Source organism: Carya illinoinensis, chromosome 10, assembly GCF_018687715.1.
Source record: "Carya illinoinensis cultivar Pawnee chromosome 10, C.illinoinensisPawnee_v1, whole genome shotgun sequence".
In the NCBI taxonomy this organism is placed as follows: Eukaryota; Viridiplantae; Streptophyta; class Magnoliopsida; order Fagales; family Juglandaceae; genus Carya; species Carya illinoinensis.
This window is the reverse complement of record NC_056761.1, coordinates 1,260,914-1,284,834: the sequence shown is the minus strand read 5'-3', so window position 1 is coordinate 1,284,834 and position 23,921 is coordinate 1,260,914. Positions and strand designations below refer to the sequence as shown.

At 35.3% G+C, this 23,921-nt stretch overlaps 2 protein-coding genes across 5 annotated transcripts; both read left to right on the top strand.

The window, feature by feature from the left end:
- The first annotated feature begins 897 nt into the window (after nucleotides 1–897).
- Nucleotides 898–5,432, top strand: LOC122278059 (lysosomal Pro-X carboxypeptidase-like). The gene is made up of 10 exons (XM_043088132.1): nucleotides 898–1,571; nucleotides 1,774–1,963; nucleotides 2,118–2,251; nucleotides 2,638–2,750; nucleotides 2,833–2,953; nucleotides 3,094–3,249; nucleotides 4,373–4,528; nucleotides 4,765–4,844; nucleotides 4,927–4,976; nucleotides 5,106–5,432. Exons 1-10 carry the CDS (start codon nucleotides 1,194–1,196, stop codon nucleotides 5,240–5,242), a joined length of 1,515 nt encoding a protein of 504 aa, XP_042944066.1. The 5' UTR covers nucleotides 898–1,193; the 3' UTR covers nucleotides 5,243–5,432.
- A 1,154-nt stretch (nucleotides 5,433–6,586) lies between these two features.
- LOC122279039 (transcription initiation factor IIE subunit beta-like) lies at nucleotides 6,587–18,122 on the top strand. 4 transcript variants are annotated; one of them, XM_043089321.1, is made up of 5 exons: nucleotides 6,587–6,800; nucleotides 14,508–14,771; nucleotides 15,869–16,000; nucleotides 16,137–16,253; nucleotides 17,479–18,122. In XM_043089321.1, exons 2-5 carry the CDS (start codon nucleotides 14,514–14,516, stop codon nucleotides 17,824–17,826), a joined length of 855 nt encoding a protein of 284 aa, XP_042945255.1. In that variant the 5' UTR covers nucleotides 6,587–6,800; nucleotides 14,508–14,513; the 3' UTR covers nucleotides 17,827–18,122. The 4 variants fall into 4 exon arrangements, with proteins under 4 accessions (XP_042945255.1, XP_042945252.1, XP_042945254.1 ...); XM_043089318.1 differs by lacking the exon at nucleotides 6,587–6,800 and adding an exon at nucleotides 9,678–10,072; XM_043089320.1 differs by lacking the exon at nucleotides 6,587–6,800 and adding an exon at nucleotides 10,088–10,616.
- The last annotated feature ends 5,799 nt before the right edge of the window (nucleotides 18,123–23,921 follow it).

The window sequence follows — 23,921 nt, the reverse complement described above, 5'->3', positions numbered from 1 at the left end:
AGAGAAGCCGAGAGGGATTGAGCTTTGTGATAGTAGTCGGTGATTGATTCAGCACCCTTCTTCAAGGTAGCTAGTGAAAAATGAGTTTGAAGAATATGAGCCGATGATTGGGCAGCATAAATATTCTCAAGTGCCAACCATATTTCATGAGAAGTTCAGCACTGAAGAACCTGGGAAAGGACCATCGGAGAGAGGGAGCTGGTGAGTGCCGAGACGATTAACTGGTCTTGTAGTACCCAGTGTCGATACTCAGGGTTCACAGCACCATTAATGGTTGCGGGAGGAGGGGGGAAGGTTCCATCAACGTAGGTTTCAAGTTGATGTCCTACCAAGAGAGGTACTATCTGAGCTTTCCAAAGTGGATAGTTATCACCGGAAAGTTTGATAGTGATGGAGTGATTGGCTGCCGTGACTATGGCAGTGTTAGGAGAGTTGGTGTTCGAGACACTTGAGTTAGGAGTGTCTGTGTTGAGTTCTGGAGACACCATAGAGGGTGGTCAAGAACTGAGAGAAGATAAAAAAAAAAAAAAAAGAAAACAGAGAGCACTTGGAGGACTGAAGGCGTTGGCCTTTAACCGGCTCTAGATACCATATTAAACAATGATACTAGCAACCATAGCAGGTGTTCGATAAAAGTCTTAAGAGACTTGTCTCATGTATTCCATGTATATTCTTTGTCTCGAATGATACACACTAAATCACTACAGTGTTCAAGTATTTATAGACTAAAAGCAGCCAGGTGTCTCAATGAGATTTAGCCACGTCTTGATTCCATTAGAGATGAATTTCATTCTTGGATAAGTACGGAGGCAGAGCATTGTGAGGACAAGGCAGAGCACTATGCAACGGATGATAGGTCCTTTCTTGTGTGCGTAGTGGTGGTGCTTGAGCAATGATTTTCTGTCTTAACAGGCAGGAGCTGGCCTACCTTCTTCCATTATTTTTGGGGGTCGTTTTTCATACGCAGTTCCACCTAAAGTTCAGTGAGCAAGTTATCCACAATTCAGTCAACATCGCAACCTCCAAACTCGTTCCTCATCCACGACTCTTCCCATGGGTGTTTCTGTGGACTTTTGAAGTGTTCCTCCCCCCACTATCCTTCCTCTTTACGAATGGACTATTCATAACTCTCTCCCAATTTCTATCTCTGGTTTCTCTGCAGAACACAGATCAAGTCGTAAAGACAAGGGAAAATGGCAATTGGATTTGCATTTCTCTGGTTTTTTTTCTTCACTCTGTTGTCTTGTTCCGTCTCAATTGCCAAAATTGGTCCTGCCTTCCCTTCTTCACTCATTCGGCCGGAGCAACTCTCGCAGCTTGCAACCAAAAACCAGCTTTACGAAACAGTGTACTTCACGCAAATACTTGACCACTTCAATTTCAATCCTCAAAGCTATCATACCTTTCAACAAAGGTATCTGATCAACGACTCCTTCTGGGGTGGTGCTCACAAGAATGCTCCAATTTTCGTCTACACGGGAAATGAAGGAGATATAGAATGGTTCGCTCAAAACACAGGTTTCATGTTCGAAACGGCACCCGATTTTAAAGCCCTTCTTGTTTTCATAGAGGTAATTGTGATCTAAACTGGATATATGCTTAAAAATCATCGAAACATTTCATTAATTACAATCGAAATTGGTTGCTGCTATTTATGCAAGCTGTGATCATTCTCTTCTATGCTGTTGGTAAGAAATCAGATTCAGCAATAACCCTTCGAGATAGATAGATGGATATATGAAGAGTGCCTTGCATATTATTGATGAATTGCAGCATAGGTTCTATGGAAAATCCATGCCATTTGGTGGCAACAAAGATATTGCTTATACAAATGCAAGTACACTTGGATATCTGAGCTCGACGCAGGCTCTTGCAGATTATGCCACTTTGATCACTGATCTAAAGAGAAATTTGACAGCGACTGAGTCTCCTGTGATCGTGTTCGGAGGTTCCTATGGAGGAAGTATGCCAATCCAATCATCCATCCTTCTGATTTGTTTTGGTTTTCCCCCGGTCCTACCTACCAAAATAAAAACTTTTTGTAGTTTTGTCCCAATATTTTTTAATTTCTGGTTTTGGGATTTGTGATAATTTAATTGGTTTGTTGGTTTTTGCAGTGCTTGCAGCATGGTTTAGACTGAAGTACCCGCATATTACCATTGGAGCCTTGGCCTCTTCTTCGCCTATTCTCCATTTTTTGAACGTGACATCCCCTTACAGCTTCAATAACATCATCAGTCATGACTTCAGGGTAAAAATAGCATTTTCGTACATATATATCCTAGAAATGTTACTTATCATTTTATATAATTATTATTATTAAATTAATTAAGTTATTCTATTTATCATCTATATATTACATATTTATTATAAAAATAATAATAAAATAAATATAATATATAATGTGTGAGAATGATAAGTAAAATTATTATATACATATATATAATCACTCTCTCTCTCTTTAAGCGAGATTGACCTTGTATAAAGGGAAGTGTTATAACCACAAAGATTTTTGAATAAATTCGCATGCATCCGCCTTATTAAAGGGAACAATTAATTTATTATGAATAATAAAGATATATAATATATGATTTGATATTGGAGCAATTTTCTATTTCCATGTGAAAACTTAATTAGAGCGAGAGTGAGAGCTGTTACAAAGTGATCAAAGGTTCATGGCAACAAATTGAGGATACGGCAAATCAACAAGGGGGTCTCGACGTTCTCCGTAAATCATTTAGAATATGCAAGTAAGGATGTGTTTAGCTTAATAATAAGATTAATTTTATCTTCATTTTTAATTTTTAATTTTATTTTTTGTCCTTTTTATAGAAATGCTGATGTATCTTTCCTAGAGAGTTGGCTTCACACCGCATTAACTTACACGGCCATGACCGATTATCCAACTCCTTCGAATTTCTTGAACCCCTTGCCAGCCTATCCAGTGAAACAGGTATGATTATTTTTGGATTATACTGTATTACATTTTAAATCAGTTTTTATTTAATTAATAAATTTATAAAATTCCTTAAATCATGATAGATTAAAATAGTGAATTCTTTATTATTGACTTTGGCTTTTATGGTTGTGCAGATGTGCAAGGCGATTGATGATCCATCGACTGGAAATGATACGTTCGCAAAGTTGTATGGTGCAGCTAACATCTACTATAACTCCAGTGGATCTGCCACGTGCTTCCAAATTGACGATAATTCTGATCCCCATGGCCTCAGTGGATGGGGCTGGCAGGTACGGATATTCCTTGTGATCAACTCCACATTCATAATAGATTGCGAAGATGTCCTAAGTTTGTTTTTAATTTTTTAAAATTAATGTAATTTATTATTATAAAAATATATTTTTTATATTTAATTTAAAAAAAAAATGGCTAAATTTACATATCCTAAAATTCTGTAGAAAGTCAAACGTATGCCTATCAGGTTAAAGTATCTATTCAAAATATAATATAAATAATTAAATTTATATTTTCCTATCAGTGTAAATATTTAAAATAATTAATGATTTCATGTAATATCATAAGAGAGATCTTGAATCCGAGCAATGTTGAAACCCTACCTTACTTCCTATCTGCTCAAAGATTTTGGTATCATTTTACGCTAACAACCTATGAATGCGGCTAACAACCTATGAATGCGAGTAACAACCATCAAAACCCATGCAATCCCGTGAATCAGAGAATTCCAAAAAAAGAAAAAGGAAAAAAAATAGTAAATATTGTAAAGTAGATATTCTATGAACGATGTAAAACACATCCATAAGTATGAATAAAAAATCTTCATCGATAAAGAGAGCAGGTGGAGAATCTAAGCATGTGCAATATCACATGCAAAAGTTGAGTCTTTGAATTGTTAATAATTAGTAATCACCATTATCTCTTTGAACGCTGGAGCCCAAAGCCGTGCATAGCGTGGAAATTCCTTTTCCCGCAAGTTTCAATAATAAGTTCTTTCATGGCCCCCCGACAGAAGTTTTGGTATCCAACGCAACTTAAGAGGATGTGTGATTGCCAAGGAAAGTTGTTTACCCTTTCTTTCTTGGAATGTTAAAGTTGATATTATTCATATCATACTGTTTTATATGACAATTATTTTACTGCAGAATTTAAGTAATTTCCATTTTTCATATTCTAAAGTCCATACATCTTACTCAATCTCACGCACATGGTAGGTAAAGATAAGAGGAAGAAAAGCCATAGATAAGCACATGTCTAGGCTAGTCTTCTGTTGAAGACATTGCCCACTGCATGCTTTGTCCTATGCTTTGTGTCATATGAAGAGTTATGCAGCTTAAGGTGGGACAAAGAAATTACAGAACGATAGTTATGATGATAATAATAACAGATTATGTGCAGGCGTGTACAGAGATGATAATGCCAACAGGTGGAAACACTGAGGAGAGCATATTCCCAGCTTCAGAGTGGCATTACGAAGATCGAGCTTCTTCCTGCAAATATATGTTCGACATCGAGCCTAGACCCAATTGGATTACTACCGAGTTTGGTGGCAAGGTGGGGTTATATTCGTATAAGAGATAAATGTTTTGATGTAGTATGTTAGATTATAAATGAATTTTTATTGTAAAATAGATATAACGTATCATATAAAGTCATGTCAGTTTATTAATTTACTTTTATAATATCTCTTTATGACTAAAATACTTCTCTTCATTTAAACACATTTATAGCATCACTGATATGTTCCAGATTTGAAACACTTGTCTGCCCTTTGGTGTTATGCTGAGCAGGATATCTACAGGGCTTTGAAAAGGTTTGGGAGCAACATTATCTTCTTCAATGGCTTAAGGGATCCTTGGAGCGGTGGAGGGTACGATAAATAGATATTTTTTTCATATGATATTTATTGTTTATATATCTTACTTTAATTCTATTCACATTTTGTTTTCCAGGGTGTTGAAGAATATATCCAAAAGCATAGTTGCTATTGTTGCAAATGAAGGTGAATCCTAAAACTCTCACATACTTAATTCCACTGGTTCAGACATAGCATGATCTGATGTAGGATTTAGCACTCACGCGTACTCATGACATTTTTCCTTGTTGGCTTTGAAAAAACAAATGGAAACAGGGGCTCATCATGTGGACCTGAGGTTCTCAAGTAAAGAAGATACAGAATGGCTCAAAGATGTGAGGAAACAAGAAGTGAATATCATTAAAACATGGATCTCTGAGTATTACAGTGACTCGGAATATTTCCCTTCCTAGCGGTCAAGACTCCAGTCCAGACCAATGCGTTTTCTGAGAGATCTTTTAAGAAGCAATTTGGAATGGATGCAAGGTTAGAAGGTTGCAGAACAACTTTTACAAATAGAAATAAAACTCAACAACGTGTAAACACTAAACACATTATTTCTAGTGGGATTCATTACACTAATAAAAAGAAATTCCATATCTATATACGATTCACTCAGCAAGAACACTTTCTTTATACTAGTCAATGTGGATTGCTTTTATATGGATAATGTGTTTAATATGCTAATAAATAAATTTGCAAATAGATTTTTTTGAGATATTAGGAGAATAAAGCCACGACCGGGATACTCACTCACTGAGAGCACTGGCATTTAGTCAAATTTTGGCTAACTTGAATAAATGTGGTCTGCACTAGAGTGGTCAAAATTCCATCTGCAGTAATTTTATCTATCTCTCTAAATTCGATAAGCCACTATTTATATCCAAAGCAATATTTTATTCTAAAAATATTTTCAAATGTATTTATTAGATAATTAGGTTGAGAAAAAAAATAGTTGAGAAATAATAATTTTAAATAAAAATTAAATTATTAATTAATATATGAAATGCATTTGTAAAATATAAAAAAATTTTAAAAAATTATTATTAACATATATAATATTATATTATTATTTTTATTTTAAGATAAATAATTTAATATAGATTAATATCTCCATTAATTTTAACTTTAACCATAACTTCAACTTTTAATCAAATTTTAAACTCCACAACAATTAGACCATTGCCAACGCTCTCAACAAAACTCGCAAGAAGGGCTGGCATTTCACAGTTTCACTTGCAAACGTTCTCGAATGCTAGCCGCATCATGACCCAGAGTTGTGAATTGACCCATTTGAATGACTGTATATTATATACTAGTAGTGGGGGCAACGCGCCTTCTTGTCATCGATTGTAACTCAAGAAATGATTTTTTGTTGACAACTAATCCGCTTGATCCTAATTTAACTTTCTAAAATTATTTAAGGATGGATATTTTTTATATTATCGAACCAAACCTTAACTATTAGATTTATTATTGGCCTGCAAATTATTAAAATAGATGAAGAAATAATTAGATGTGATATCCTTGCTTTCTTTGTCTTTTAAATAATTATTTTACTAATTATTCTTATGAGTTCTTTTTTTAGACTGGGCCGTCTATTAATGGCTTTGTGTGTGTTTTATTATGTTAGGTCGAGGGGCCAACTGTGTGAGGGGCCAACTGTGTGAGTGTGGGGAGCCCAACACCTAAGGCAGAAAATGGGGTCGTTTTGGCAAAGTCCTTAGGTCTTCATCGTTTTCCCTCTCCCCCCTTGCTACACCACACGCACTTTACTTCCCTTTCTCTCTTCTATTTTTTTTTTCTCATATTTTCCTTTTTTTCTTCCTTCTTCTTCTTCTTCCTTCGTGCTCGAGCCCTTACATCGCCGCCTCTTTTCAGCAACATCGCCATCGTCTCTCCCTCGTTCAACCCTCTTCTCTTGCGTGAACTAGTTGGATTCTCCTGACTTCTTCTAGGCCAGGCCAAACGGTAACTCTTCCACACTCTTCTCTCCCTCTATTATGTGCATTTTCTCTGATTCCCTCATCTCACTCTTCTTTGATTCTCTCATCTCCATCTTCTGGAAAATCAAGTGTCATGGGTGTCTTTCTGATAATGATACTCATCTAATTGGATATTTCTTGGGTAATTATAATCTAGACAATCTTTCATGTGGATCATAGATCCATAAGGTTATGGACTTCTAAACGTTTTACGAAAATTTCAAAATTGGATATCTAGATTTATGATTAATGGGTTTCTTTCCTTGCCTTTTTTCTTTTATTGCATGTCTGTGTGTGGGTTATTGAATGTTGATATTGTTTCATCAAGTTTGATTTGACTTATGAGTCTAGGATATTTTTCATTCCATTTTGTTTTATTTATTTTTCCCTCATTAAATTTCAAATTCTCGAAGTTTTCAATTTGCAATAGAAAATCAATTTTCCGTCTCTTAATCTTGTACTAGCGATTTACTTGTTGGCCCTATAATCGGGTTTTCAAGAAAGCTTCCTGTCATTTTTTTGTTTGATAAGTAAGAAAGCTTCCCATCATAGGTTGCTTGTTCTAGATTTACTTCAGCTTCATCGTTTGGTTTTCGCCAAACTCCATTAATTGCTCTAATCATATTGGTGCTTGCATGAGTTTTAAAGAATTCTGATACGTTAGTTTGTTCTATTTATTTTGATGATCTCCATTGCCAGTTCTACCTAAGTTTGTAACTTCAGATGACATGTAACAAACACATAGCTGCTGAAAATAGTTAACGGATTTAATGGGAGAAAAGAAGAAAAAGTTAACAAAAAATAAGAAAAATCACTGTAGCATAACCACTTATATAATATATATATATATATCGATTGGTGAAAAATGATTTGTGTAGATTTAAGTGCATTTGAGTCCGTATACACCTTTTTAAAAAGGAAAATGATAAAGACATTACACTTTTTACAATATTTTACATAACTATATTTTAAATTAAAAGTATTTTTAAACATAATTACCACCATCTTGAACATAATTGTCAACTAAGTTGTGTGGGTATCAGAGTAATCTAGCATTGAGAAATGCTATACAAAAGCCTTACAACGCATACCTTAACCTCTACATGATTTAAACACGCATATAGTGAGTAGGAAGACGTATGTAGTGAAAGGCTTTCATATATAATTTTTCATATAATTTACTCAATCAACACTTCTGGATCAATATTTGTTTGTACGCTTAATTGAATGTGACTCTATACATTGCCTCAAAGCCCATGAACTCATTTGTGGGCCTGTGGCTTCGACTAATAAACTCAAAGCCCATGACTAATGTAGCCCAATATATATTTCATAATACTATTTAGTATTTTATTATTATTACTTTTTATTATTTGATTATTATTATGAAAAAAAGCTTCAAACCGGTGTAGAGTGGTAATTTACACTATTCAATAGAAAAATGACACTTGAGAAATTCACGTTATTTACTCTAGATGCGAGTTTAGAATATTATCCCTCTTTTTTCTCCCTCATTCTTGGAATGCTTTAGTCCGTCTCTGCTCTTTTTAGAGTATTCCCAACCCGCACCGTATACGGTATTTTTTCTATAATTTGATAAAAATTTTAGAGATATGCATAAAATTATCTCTATATTCAGATTTCTATTTTGAAAAAAAGTTTGTGAAATATATAGTAATTTTTTATATTTGAGAAAATACTATATGTCTCCAAATATTAATATTTTATTATAATCATTTACACTTTCTATTATATTTATCTACTTTTAATCATCTACACTTTTTATTGTACTCATATTTATTATAGTTTTAAATAATAATTTTAAAAATAATTTAAATAATTATGAAAATATAAAAAATTAATTATAAAAATATTATCATACCCACAAAAAATAATTTAAATTTTTGTTTAAAATATTCACAAGAGTAATAATTTAAAACATGAGAAAAAATATTGAGTAGTTAAATTTGTAATAGAAGTAAAAGAAAAAAATAATAAAAAAAGAATGGAAAAATATTATTTTAATAGAATAAAAAAAGGATAGGAAATAAGATGTAGGAAGTTTTTGAAAGATGAATAAAACTTAGGAATTTTTTTTAAGAAAATTCATTTTTAACTAAATTATAAAGAATTTTATGGAGAACGAACTTGAATGCTCTTAGAATTTATAGGGGTTCCTCTTCGTTTCAGGCTCTCTCTCTCATCTCCTAAATGTTCGTTCTCTCTCAACCTATCTGGTCGGTGATTTCTCTAACTTAATAGGTCATAATTTTAAACCCATTCCTTTCGGTTAGAGGAAAAAATTGATTTGGAACCCATCTCCCTAATTTTTGTAAGTGGTTTAATACTCTTATGGTTAATCTTAAACTTTTAACTAGTTTTTGAGACAAGGTGAGTGAAGTAATCGGTCTAGAGTAATGTCTCTCAATCATCCATTCATCTAAAAACTTCTCATTAATTTGATATTTTCAATTTTCTAAATATTTACAAAATCAATACTCACTTCTCTGAGATTTGCTACTTCATATTAACTGATCATCATCATTGAATTTTGTAAAATTAATTTTAGAATGTATTGTGAAATTATTTTTAATTTCATAATGCACGTCATTATTTTTATAAAGATTAAAAGGGTATCTTGAATTTTCACTTAAGCTCAATTATTATGTTTTATTCCTTTAAATTTCATCATTGTATCAAAACTGACTAGAAATTCTTGCTATTGTAGTTTGTTGGTCTTGCTGCTTCCGGTGCCTTCTCTGTTTAGAGAGAGCGAGAGAGGGGGACGAAAGGGGTGAAAGATGATTCACGGGTGAGGAGGGGAGAAACACAGGGGGAAGGAGGTCTATTTGTCTCCTACAACTAACCCTATTTTACATTCGTTAAAACCCATACGTGTCCAAAGTTGATTGGGTGGTGTAAATCTTCTATAGTCATCTCATCCTGCTCTCATACGCTCTCGATTATTATTTTACTTTTTTTTTTTTTTACAAATTATTTTATTAACGAAATGTAGCCTAAATCTGAAAACGTAATTAATTAGAATTATTCTTAAAATAAACTCTCTCTCGCTCTCAAATTTCTTAAAATACGTAGCCAAACTTCCTCTCTAATCTGTCTCTCTTAACTCTCGAAGTCGGAGATCCACAAGGACCTCAAAGGCTTCACGCTGATAGCTAGAGCATCCCGCCGGTCCTGTTTCGGGCTTTCGGCTCTGCTAGCTGACCCCTAATTTGACCTGCCGGATACCCACGAAACGTAAGTTTTTTTTCTTTTTTTTTAACAATTAATCTACTCGACCTCCGTTCTTCTCCCTCACCCAGACGACACCCCCCACTCCTCACTTTCCCTTCTCTGCGAAGGGTCTTCTTCCTCACCCAGACGAAACCCCCCCACCCCTCACTCTCCTTTATCTTCGAAGACTCTTCTCCCTCACCCAGACGAAGCCGTGTCCTCAGACTCTTCTCCCCCCTCTTTTTTGGGTCACCCTCAGCCCAGCGCCGCGCCCCTTGTCGAAGAAACCCTAGGAGTTCGTAATAATATTTCTTCTTTTTCCAACCAAACGCCGTCACCCCTCGCCCGAGCACCCGTCATTTCGCCGTCACCACCCACCCGAGCACCCCTCGGTTTATTCCTCACCTTAGCGAGATCTCACTTACCCCAGCACCCCTCACCCGAGATACCCATCACCCCTTCACTGATTTGGTTTTCACTGTCAACGATTCCTCGCTTGTGTGGCCTCTCTCTCTCACCGAGCCCTCTGGCTCTCTCACCGTGCTCTCTGTCTCTCTCACCGAGCCTTGTAAGGATCCCGTCAGATTTGGTAATTTTTATGCTGTATTTGGTTAAATTTGGTTGCTGTTATATACCGATTTGGTTTAATTTTGTTGCTCTTATACACTGATTTGGTTTAATCGTTATACAGTCATTTGGTTAACTTTGGCTGTTATACACTGATTTGGTTTTATTTTTTTTTGGCATGCTATATTCTTGTTCACACTCAGCAGTCACTGCACACCAAACTCTCTTAAGTTCTAGTTACGTTTAAATATGTCTCATTATTATCATAGAACAAAGTATACCAGAGGAAAAAGGAACAAAGTATCATAGATTATAGATATACTTTGTTCATGACTCCATACACATCATATTCTTGGGGCATCTACTGCTCTTCTGGATAAATGTAATTGGTGGACTATGGATGTCTTAATTGAAGCCTCTACAGTTTTGTGGTGTTTCATGGAGATTTTCGCTTTCTCCTCCTCTATATCATTAAATAAGAAAGGAAATAATGTAGTTGGATAGCTAATATCAACGGGTTAGGTTGTTAGCCAGGTTTCTTGTCACTCAAAAGATAGCGAGGTCTGAGTTGAGTTGCTTGCAAACTTCCAGCTCTTTTCTTCGGTCCTCGGTGTCCTTGTTGCAGTTGTGGGATCATATGCTTTTGCAGCTTCACGATATGGGCATTCTGAACTTGGGAGTTTTCATGCTGTTCAGGATGGATTAGATCGAGATTAGAGTAGGGTATACAATCTTTCTTAAGTTCCTGTTGTTTACAGTCTTCTCAAAGAGTCACGTTGATATCTTCTAGATATGAAATGGTTTTATTCTATTTGCATATCGGTCGGATGTATACACCTACAATGTAGAGAATTAGAATTGCTGCTCTTTTTGGATGGTAAAAATAAAACAGTATTTTTTCGATGAAAAATATATAAAATGCTATGTGCGTCCTTTTCCTTTGGGTCTATTTTTCAGATTAGAAACAAGTCTTGGTTCATTGATCACAATTAAGCCGTCCACTGTACATGATGTACTTGGAAAAAATATGCTGTTCAAGATGCATGATTTGGTAGTGGCAGCCATATGCTGTGGTCTGGTATCTTATTCTATTTATTTATGTTGGTTCTGGTCTGGATAGAAGAATGGGCATCTACTGCTCTTCTGGATAAATGTAATGAACTGTGATGTCCCAGGTTTGGTTCCCCCTCATCCTAGCGTGTTCTTGTCTGTGTGAGTACTGTATGAGCTTCATTGTTGAACTCCTGCTCCTAAGTTGAAGAAAAAGTAAATGAATAATCTGTCTCCATGTTGGGAAATTTCGTCAATAATTTCCAATAGCATCTTTGGAGTGTGCAAGCTGATTCAGTACTTTTGTCTTCAGCTTGTTTTTACTATCACCTATGATTCTCATGTAGATCACTTATGGCATCGAGTCAATCATCATCATCTGTAGTTTATATGTTCAAAATGGAATCACCAAAATGTTGGTGTGGTTTGAAAGCACCTTCTATCTTTGTCCTCGACCATCACACTATTTCAACTAAGTTTGAGAACGACAATTAATATCAGCAACCAAACCAACTGATAAGTGCAGGAGTACACAATGTCACATTCAACTAAAGGCTCAAATTAGATCTCAATCAGAGTGTACAAAAAAAATGTATGAAAAAAAAATCAGCAACTAGTCCAACTGATGATTTGGAAATAACTAGAATATCATTCAGCTCCTTTGGAGTTGAAAAATTCACTTCAACTACACTCTTCTCAAACACTCTAAAGATAAATATTCAAAGATGATTAGCTTTGATTCCAAAGTAGGTCCAGTCCTGTTTTGATAACTTTTCATCATGACGATCTGGATTCATTATCCTCTTTCTCTCCCTCTCTCATTTTTTTATCCCATGGCATGGATCCCTCACATCTGAACTTGTCCAGAATTTGCTTATTGCCCATCAAACAGTCCAAAGAATTTTCATGCAGATTGATCAATTCAGAAGTCACCCACATTCAAAATTTTCTGATACATCTTGAAAGTAAGTATTTTATGGTCTGCACAAGCACAACCACCTTCATTTCATTCAATTACTACAAAAGCCTCAATTAAAGTTCTTCACAGGCAAACCACAACCCCCCCCCCAAAAAAAAAAAAAATCAATTCAAAGATACATAATGCTTTTTGGTGGGCAAATTAAGTCTATTTTTGCATGATTGGTGTATACAAGAGGCACAACAAATGGGGCATTGTCTATTTTTAGGTGGTGTGAAAGAAATAATCTACTCATAGCAATTTAGCAACCCCACCACTTATTGCAGCAAATAAAATATTATCACCACTATGGTTACAACGTTAAATTCTCTCTTTGTTAGTGTAGGATGGGATGTAAGGTGAGGAAAATAGCAAATAAAAACTATACCAACATAAATGACTTAAAACAGAAAATAAACATGACATCTCCCAAAAATAACCAACAACCTCAACTACGATGCTAAGGGAGGTAGCTCAAATCAAAGGAAGACTAAAGGGAGGGCATTGTGAAGACATTCTTGTAGTGGGTTTCTCAGGTAGAAAATTAGTTATATGGGGAACAAGGGGCGGGGGTTGGGGAGGTGTGTTCGATTCTAATTCAGGCTTGGAGTTTTTGGGTAGTGTTTCACGGGCTCTCTAGTATGGGCTATGTGTCTTTTTGTATACTTCCAGTGTACTTAGTTACTCCTATTGATATATATATATATATATTATTTTTACTTATCAAAAAAAAGAAAAGAAAAGAAAAAACCAAACAACCAAACAATTTGGTTTGAGATCTTTCCTACATTTTCTTAACAACCAAATAAGTATCCAAAAACAGAAACAAACAGTGGCTGAGAAGAAACTAATAACGAGAAAATACTCAAAATCAGCAACCAAAATACATAAAAGACACAAGACCGCAGATCCAAGGAACGCAAAAACACAAAAAATGATTCTTGCTGGGAAACGGAAACTGAATGGAGAGAAAAAAACCCTTCTTTAGGTCAGTTATTACTCTTGTTGGCGGCACCAAATGGCGGCGTTTGGAAGACGAGCGGTGAGAAGCACTGTGTGACAAAGCCGAGTGGAAGAGAACCAAGCTTTTTTTTGGGGGGGGGGGGGGGGGGGGGAGTTGAATTACTATCTACAGAAGGACTCTTTTTTTAAAAAAAAATTCTAATTGGGTTTGTTTTTGTATTCTTAATATATAGGATTTTTATTTTTTTTTTAAATTTCTGAAACTGTTTCCTTTTTTTGGGGGGGAAAGGGGGGGGGTATTGTATGATATGTATATTAGATTTGGTGATTGTTGCTTGATAGAAAATAAATAATTTTATTTAATGATTCTGGGAAATTTGAATGGATGATGCTAATTGCCCTTTAGTATATCGTGAGTGGATCTTTCCACAGGGACTGGCGTGCCCTGTGTCCATTGCCACAGTGTTATTGAATTACTATCTTCGTATCTTGTTGGATTTGATTGAGCGTTCATCAACTGCTTTCCAGAATTTCCTTCTGTTTGATTCATTAATGAAGGTTTAGCACCTGTTCCTTTCCAAAATAAAGCTGCAGTTCCTTTTGAGACGAGTAAAAAATTTCCTGAAGGGACTTCTCTCAGATGCACTTAGTCTTATTGCTGTATCTACCAGAGGACATTAGAGGACTTTCGGGGGCCTGAGCCAATACTCTTCCTGAGTTTCTTTCAATTATCAATACTGTCTAGTCTTTCTTAAATTTTCCTTGTTATGACACTAGTTTCATTCAAGCCATTTACTCAGTTGCATTTTAATTCTTGCCAATTTTACCATATTGCGCATAAAATCTTTTACTCTTTTAGTTCATAGTTTTGAATGTTAATGGTGGGTTGTAGCAGCACATACTAAAAGTTAACTTTTTTAGGTTTATATGGCATTGCAAGAACAATTAGATAAATTCAAGAAGCAGCAAGAGAAATGCCAGTCAACCCTCACAAGCATTGCAGCATCTAATAAAGCCACAAACAAAAAATCCATGTTTGTACCTCCAGCACCGTCAGCTAATGCAAGAACCCCTGCTCCTGCTGTCAAATTTTCTAATGACACAGAGAGGCTTCAACATATCAACAGCATTCGGAAAGCCCCTGTAGGAGCTCAGATTAAGCGTGTTATAGATCTACTGCTAGAGGTTTAAACCCAACTTTTCTATCCTTTATATATCCATATGTATTGTTACCTGATGCAAATATTTATTCCTATTGCAATATTTGTGTTTCTCATGGCCATGATGATTGAAAGGCTGTGAGTTTCCTCAAGAAGACAGTATAAGTTTTTTTGTTGTTTTTTCTTCAAAGTTAGATATTTTTTAATCGAACTTGGATTTGTGTAACTTCATTTTATAGTAAAAAATGCAAGTTGTGGGATTTGAGCTTTGCTAAATCTTGAGCCATGTTACAATGGAATTAGTGGCCAATGAGGAGTTGGAGGAGACTCCAATACTCAGCATTTATGAAAGGGTGACGATGGTTTGTGAATGGGAGGGAGAAGTTCTTGGAGTTGATGCTCCAAGAAGTTTCAATTTTTACTAGTCCACTTAGAGTATTAGCCAATATGTGGCCTGGCCTATCATTGTATTGTTACAATATTATTGATATATCTCTCTGTTTTTTTTTTCTTTTGTTGATAAGAAGTGGTATTTCTCTTTATGGCAATGTTACAATTATTTTGTGTACCAGTGATCTGAATTGGGGAAATTACGCCTCCATAGGTTCTTTTTTGAAGAAATTCTGGCTAAATCATGTTTGGAAAAAAAGCAAGATGGCTTAGTTCAGAATTGTGTTATTATCTGTGACTCCACTGGTCTCTTTGAGGGTGGTTTGTGTCATTATCCACCCAAGTCAAACGGTACCATTTTTCTCAAATAATTGGGCAGCCTTAAAGCCTTGTTCGTATGGCCTTGATATTATGGGAAAAACTGATAATACTTGATAGACAATCGTACTACCAATTGAAGGTAATTGTAAAGTCTATATATTTGTGGGTAATCTGTGGTTATGGTTTAGTTTAAAATACTTATAGGGTGTGTCACGCCTTGATGCAGGAGGAGGATCGATAGATGCTGAGTTGTTGAGATATCTCAGCATCTGTCAATCCAACTGCATCAGCCCTCCTCCCCCTTCTGATTTATGAGATCATTAAATGTCAACATGAGTTATGCTGTCATAGTGGCCTTGCAGGACTAGGTAAAGCTATTAACAAACAATTTAATCCTGTTCATGTTTGCAGACTAGGCAAGCCTTTACACCTGAGCAAATAAATGAAGCCTGCCATGTTGACACGAATGCCAACAAAGCTGTCTTTGACAGTTTGAGGAATAACCCGAAAGTGAACTATGATGGGAAGCGTTTCTCTTACAAGGTAAACCGATAAACTTACGTTGCCCGCAGACTTTTATAAACTGTACCTTTTTGGCTTTACCATTCAAGCAGTAAATTTTTTCTTTATATCTCTTTCATGGTAGATGGCAGTTTGACTTTTCTTATTTCATATGCAGTCCAAGCACGATCTGAAGGACAAGACTCAACTTCTTCACTTAATAAGGAAATTTCTGGAGGGCATAGCAGTCATTGATCTTAAAGATGCATATCCAACGGTGATGGAAGACTTGCAGGTACATGCAATATGTTTGTCTCATTTTGTTTTATGAACTTCTACTTCTTAATATTCACATTTTGAGAATACCAACAGAATTTTGTTTATAGTAGTCTCTGAAAAACCAGGGTTTCTTTTAACCTAGGGGTGTGCCTTGAGCCTCCCATTTCTGTAAGGGGCAGTTTTGCTTCTAACACATGGGAGAGGAGGAACTTGGGAGGTGAATGGTTATTCCTAGCCTATAAAAAACTGATTGATAAAGAAAGGTTGCAAGGAAAGAGTCTCATATTGCAGGGAAAGCTGCTGAACAAACCTTTTGAGTTATATTGATTTGATTCTCTGTGTACAAGTCACTAATTTGGTTCAAAGGTGGATGGTAACAGTTTAATGGTGGGATTTGAAAAGCCCATCAATTAGTGATTTCGTGCCTTCCCTTTAGTGTCAGAGTCGCTAACAAGGTGGAACTGAGAACTATTTTGCCAAGTATGATGAAGCAAAAGGTTATAGTTTTTGAATTGTCATCAGTAAAAAAAGGAGCAAATTCTGTTATATTAATGTGTTAAATAGCCTTAGAACTTATCAGGAAAAAAGGTGATAAATGGCCTTGGAGATCAATTCAAGAGTATGCCATCATCCTGGAAAAAGCTTACTATATTGGCGTTATATCCTTAAAGTTGCATGCCCAAGGTAACTTGTCAAAAAAAAAAAAAAAAGTTGCATACCCAAGGTGGGACTCAACACATATCTACAACAATCCGGAATATCACGAAGTATTCTTGCTTTTGAAAGAAGCCATTGAAATATCTATATGTTTTATATCTTTAAATGTTAGATTAGATTAATTTCACAAATAGATTTTCCTTACAAAAACAGGAAGTGTGGCTTTGGAGGTGTATTTGGGGAGTGAGGCGATTCCTCATTGATTTTCTTTTGGTTTTTGTATGTCCACTTATTCTGCTTGTCTTTTAAAAAAAGGAGAGTTGTTTATTTATTTATTTATTTTTAAATTTCTTTTATTGTCTATCTAGCTTGCTCTTTTTTCCAGCTCTGAGGAAATTCCTTTTTTTATTGGTTTTCCATTTATCTTAAAAGCAAAAGCATCTTCAATTTTCAACAAAAAAATGTCATGGTGGTAGTTATGGACTAGTTGCCTATAACCTGAAACATTATTTACACGTTAGTACTATACCTATTTCTCTTCCTTTAGGCAATAAAAATGTGTTGAATTTTTTTCCTTCCTTTAGGCTTTGAAAGCTGCGGGTCAGATTTGGCTGCTATCAAACTTCGATTCACAGGAAGACATTGCTTACCCAAATGATCCCAGGGTGCCCCTTAAGGTGGATGATGATCTCAAACAGCTGTTTCGGGGAATTGAACTGCCTCGTGATATGATAGATATTGAGAGGGATCTACAGAAGAACGGGATGAAACCTGCCACCAACACTGCTCAAAGGAGGGCCCGGTCAGAGGTTCATGGCATTTCCTCAAAGCAGAAGCCAAAGAAGAAGAAGCACGAGATCACTAAGAGGACAAAGCTGACCAATGCCCATCTACCAGAGCTTTTCCGGAACCTAGAGAATGGTAATTCCTGAAGTTCGGACCAGCCGTTGGCAAAACCTTGAGAGGAAGATCAACTGCAGGCTGCGAAATAGCAAATGCTCCTATGCCCACTTGCATGGGTTATGTTTGTAGATATGAAGTGTTCTAGTACTGATAAACCCAAATTGATTCTCTTTCCAGATTTGCATACAACTGTCCACTGCTGTCGTGGTCGAGCTCTTGTTCCGTCACTTTGATAGCTAATGTAAAAGCCAATCTGGTCCAAACTTCTAATTTGAGATTGCCCCAATAAATCGTAATTTGTCTGGAAGTTTAGCTTTGAATTTCATTCGTTTGCCTGGAACTGGAAGAATGCTGTGGCTCATGTTTATGTGGTTTCTTTCTTGTATATTTTGATTCCTTTATGCAACACGTGCGTGATCCTATTTGAGATTAAGATGTGTCAATTAACCTTAAATCTGAAAGACGAGCAATTTTCCTGTTTTCTTTTTCAGATGGAGAGGGGTCCAATTTGGAATGGTACGACAGCCCAATCAACGAGCGTATAAAATAGGAAAATCTACAATCTTTTACCGACTTTGACACCATCTGTCTTAAGTGTATTATGCACTTTTCAAGTATGCTTTACATGGCTGCACCGACCAGATGAACCACTTTATTTAAAACTCGAGAGAGCATTATTCATGTCCATAGACAAAATAAAATAGGAAATGAAATTTGGTTCTAGAACATGACTAAATTGCACTTGTTATCCACGTGTCTTCGATGATATCTATCTGGGGATTCTATACTTACCGACTTATGAATTGTTTGAATCTTTATTTACCCAAGAAAAAGAGTGGGAAAAAAAGGAGATATTAAAGCATTTATTTGTATTTATTTTTTCCATTTTCTTTTTAGGGGCAACAAACCTGCTAAGCAGTGACATATGATCGGAGTTTACTTTGACATTTCCAAAAAGTCCGCTCTGTATGGTCCAATTAGTTTGAAATCTTTATCAGCTGCACAAAGAGGACAAGGAATTTATAATATTATATGCATATACATGAAGAATAATTAAAGAGCTGGGCAATAGGAGTCGTGTTCGGCTCATAATTAGGATGGAACCAGATCATGAGACACTCGATTTTCTTCAGTTCGCTATCCAGTTCAAAGTTAGGCCACGACTAAGACAGGTCGGTGCATTATTCAGCATACGGGAAAAAGGAAAGGGGTGGTCTTGATTTGTCACTTCAGTCACTTATTCCTAGCTAAGTGCAACTTTATGGAACATTTATTTATTTGCAGGTTGTCCCACCAAAAATAAAGAACATCCCTAACAAAACAAAAACACCTAATTAAATATTGTTAGATCTATCTCTTTAGTCCATTCTGTTTAATTGGTCCGTTCTTCCATATTTGGTGTTGACCTTCTCAATATTCATTACCATATATTTTCATGGTCGGCAATTTTAGACATGTTTTATGCAGTCTTATCACATTTTATTTTTTTTAATTTAGACCCACATGTATCATATCAACAACTCACTTTATGAGTACTATTATCCAACAACATTATTGAACTTATTGCCTGGAATTCGCAATGGGTAATAGGGTAAGTTTTTCATTCCTAAATGAAATACCTAAATATACTATTGGTATTTTTTCCTTTTTTTGGATTCTTCCGGAATTCCCATGATGTGTCATTAATTTCATTTCTCTTTATCCTGATAGTAACCACTTTATATTAGACATTTATTGTCATAACTGAAAACTAATCAATAAAATTGAAATACCATTATCTTCTAGAAAGAACTTATTGTCACAAGCATTCAAAATATTTTTCCCCATTCTTTGAACCACGTCCACTTCAAGGATACTAATGTCTTATTTGGTCTAAAAATTATTTCTGAGTTCAAAAATTAAATTATTATATAATTTAAATTATAAATTAAAATTTGTATATATAACAATAATTTAAAAATTAATAAAATAGTTTTTATGTTATTAGCTTTTAAATTTATTAGAATGATTGTATTGCATTGCCTCTTTATATTCCCAATTTCCTTTTTTTTGTTTTTCAGGTTGGTGGGGGCGGGAATAAAAAACTATTAAAACATGTTTATTTATGGGCGCAATTAACTTTTATGAAAGTCTACTTTTCAAAAAAAAAAGGAAGAAGAAAACCCTCAAAGTCTGCCAAGCCAAGGTACGGGTGCGGGCTGGGTTGGTGGTAAGGGCAGGAGAGGGATGAGAGAGAAATGAGAAGAAAGCATGAGCTTAGATATTTAGGTACAAAGTTAGAGATCGCGCATGCTTCAGAGCCTCCACGGATATAAAGAAATGTACTATAACGCATGCTCATGCATTACCCTTCCCTTCCAACCCTCATGTGAAGAGCAAGTGAATTGAGCTCCTTTCGCTACAAAGGGCCAGCAGTACCCCTTGCTAAATCAAGGGACCATTGTACTACTCCTCCTCCCTACACAACTATTGGTCCAACACCTATAATTCCTACATCAGCATCCATGCCACGTGCCAAGTACCCAATTACATCACCATCTTAATTGTGCTCTTAATTACCTAATGCACGTACCAACAACAACAGTCAGGATGAATACAAAATATGGGTTTGGGCCCACGCGATTGGGGGATATTATAGAGTTTGTGTAAGGCCTCCAGTGAGGTAGAGTTACGCTGCTTTTAAATATTGAGGTAAATTAAATTTTTTATAAATAGTAATAAATTGGGATGATAAGATAAATTTTATAAGATCTATTTAAAATAATTTTAGATATTAAAATAAGTTTAGATTTATTTATATGAAGTTAAAAAAATTAAAGGTCTTATATGTAAAGAAGTTTTAAATTGAATAATATTTAATGATTTGAATGTTATGTATTTGAATGTTGGATTAGGCTTAGATTTAAATTCAACCACTTCCATGTTCCAAATGCAACCATTAAGGTAATGTTGGAATAGTTAAATGAGATGGGATAGTTTTAGATAAAAGTTAAAAGTTGAATCAATTATTATTTTTTAATATTATTATTATTTTAAAATTTAAAAAAGTTAAATTATTTATTATATTTTATATAAAAATTTAAAATAATTATAATGATAAAATAAGATAAAATAATTTCATTACCCAAACAGACCAAAATGGATTCTATATTATTTATAGATGTTGGAATAAAATTTTCATAATAAATATTATGGGATTATTTTAAATATTTAAATCTATTTTGCACTTTCAAATTTTAGAGTGTGATCCAGAAATCTTTTGCCGGACCCACTTTTCCCTGAAAAATAATTTGATGTTGTGGGCCCCAAGAAGAGCCCCCCGCATGCATTCTGATGGACTGGAATTGACTTCATGAGCCATTTAGGGCCAGGCCAGAACGCCAGGAAAAGAGGAGACGTGGCCTCTTCTATATATTTTTGGTTCCAACCCTTTTTTTTTAATTAAAAAAATATTAAACTAACGGTCTAAATTCCTTGAAAGTTAGCCCTAGGAAATAGTTACTTTGTTTTTTTTATAATGATAATTAATATATATAGATATATATTATTGTACTGGAAGTTAGCCAGTCAGTGATGATCTATTAGGTAGCAGCTGCATTTGGGGTGTATATATATATATATATCCAGTGTGACAGATATTTTGCCTGCTTGAACGCCGATTTTTGAGTGACCCACGTACATGGGGCGGTGTTGGGTGGCTTTGCACTTACAGACCAATTAATAATTTCTTGGGGAAATTCATTCCTTGTCCGATATGGCAGATATCTTGATGGGGGTTCTGGACATGTGTTGCAATTTTAAAGACAAAAGTGTTATTCCAACGTAATCTTTATAGAAATAAGGAGCACTACATCTAACTTTGATTGTTGAGAATATATAATTGACCAATAATATTATTATAAAAGCGATATATTAATTAATTAATTAATTAATATTGGTTGAAAAGTATGTCTAGCTGCTACCATCAGTTTCAAATCACACTTTGAAGAATGAATTTCTCTTCAAACTCAGAGCTTTTAAAGCTGATCAATCAAACTGGAAAAGATCAAATTGACTAGAAATTAACTGATGATCTTCACTGAATCATGAGGTCTTCTAGCTACCGAGAAAATGTTAAATTACCCTAACATTAAATAACAGTACTAGTAAAATAATAATTAAGTCAAGATCTCGTGCATGGAAATGAAAAGGTGCTAGCTGCAAAGGTTTCGGCCGGCCACCACCTGAAATTAGTAGATAATGAAAAGTCTAAGATAGCGGCTCCATGTTCATCTCTAGTACGCTTCATCTACTGTTTGAGAGTCATCATGTATGGACCAACTCATGACACGTATGTGATCCCTAGCTATCTATATAGGGATTAAGTTCCTGAGTTTATATATAGATCAGTTGAAAACGTGAGTGTCTAGGACAGTGTAATGAGTACTACGCTTGACATGATATATTAATTTGTTCAGGTTAGGCCAAAAAAGTAGACTTACGGGTATAAAAATTTAGAAGTGGTATTCATTTGCATGCTTGGTCGACATCGAATGGATCACATCAGGTTGTTGGCCGCTTGGATTAATTGCTAAGTTCCTAATTAATTCAGGTTAAGGGAAGTGTGATATTTGTGAGAAAATTGATCATATGTTTACCTTGAATCATGGCGGCCGGTGTCATAGATCGATCGATTTTTCTTGAAATTAAGATGCATGCACATCATGATCAGTACTTTTGATCCTTGGATTATGATACATTGTGCTTGGCCTTTATTCAGGACAAGTTTGGAGTACTGTAACATTGCTAGACAATGAACTGATACATGGAGCCTGCAGCTGCCTTTAACTCACTTCAATAGCATTTCTTACAACATGCATGTTACTGCAAAAACTCGATCGTCAGTGCTTAAAAAATATTTCATATCTTTTTTCAAGGAGAAGTAGTAGTACCGTACGTGTATGTATGTATAAATGAGAGATTCTACTGCAAAAAGGAGACCGATCATGGACTTTAATTAATGAGGTGGAAGCAATTAAGCTGGTCTCATGCACATGAGATTCATCTTACAAGCTAGCCAGGCTGCTGGCAGAGAGTTTTCACGTACTGGGGAATTGAGGAATACTGTATATGGAAATAATAAATGCTGGCTCTTTCTATGACAATGTATATTCATGTCCCAGCTTCATCAGTCGTCACTACTTTCCTTAGAAATCTCATGGGCCTGCACGTCTTGTTCCCCAGTCTCTGAATAAACTACTACAATATTTTCCCAGAATATTAAAGAAACCCTCCACAAATTGAAAGGCAGATTCCTCCCCCAACTTGTGTGGATTTCTTAATAGCTAGTCAAAGGATTTCTGCTTTCGGCCAAACATTATCTTTGAGAAAGTTGGAAGTAAAACTTTAGGCGGTTTTCGTACACTAATATGAAAAGTACCGTCATCATTTGCAGCTTTATTTTTTATCAGGTTATAGCTGGTAAAACTATTTTATTCACTACATTAATTAATTACGTCCAGTACGAAACGATAATGTTTGGTACGTATATACGAAGCTGGAACTTTGGACCGACCGAAATTGAAGACCGCAACTTGTAGTTGTCATGGCTCATTACTGAGAGAAATTCATGTAAAGGTATGGCCAAGAATGACAATAACATGAGAATAAAAAGGAACACAACCTCAACAACCTCAATTATATAAATGTGATTCCAACATGATGTACATACTTAAATTACAAGTTTATTACAGCCAGTCCAGCCTTTTGTAGGGATGAAAAAAGTGTCTGGATCTACCTCGAAATTGAGGTGGGTTTTGTCTGCAACTCATAGAAAAGACATATATAATCTCTCTTTGTAATGATAGAATACAAATATTAGCATGCAGAGGGGAAAACGCCTAGACAGTCAGACGTATGTGACTACTGTTGGTGAGAGAGAGAGAGAGAGATTCGAGTGTGTGGAGAGGATTCAAACACGACGGCCTCAAAGGATGTTGTCTTCTCCCATTGGACAAATCTTATCTCATCTCTCTGCTAATTATTGGAAAGGTAAGGGATCTGAAGATTTATTTCAGGTCCCCAATCTTTAATATTTAATTTCTTTCCTCTTTTCTTTCTTTCTTTTTATAAAAAAATTATAGGA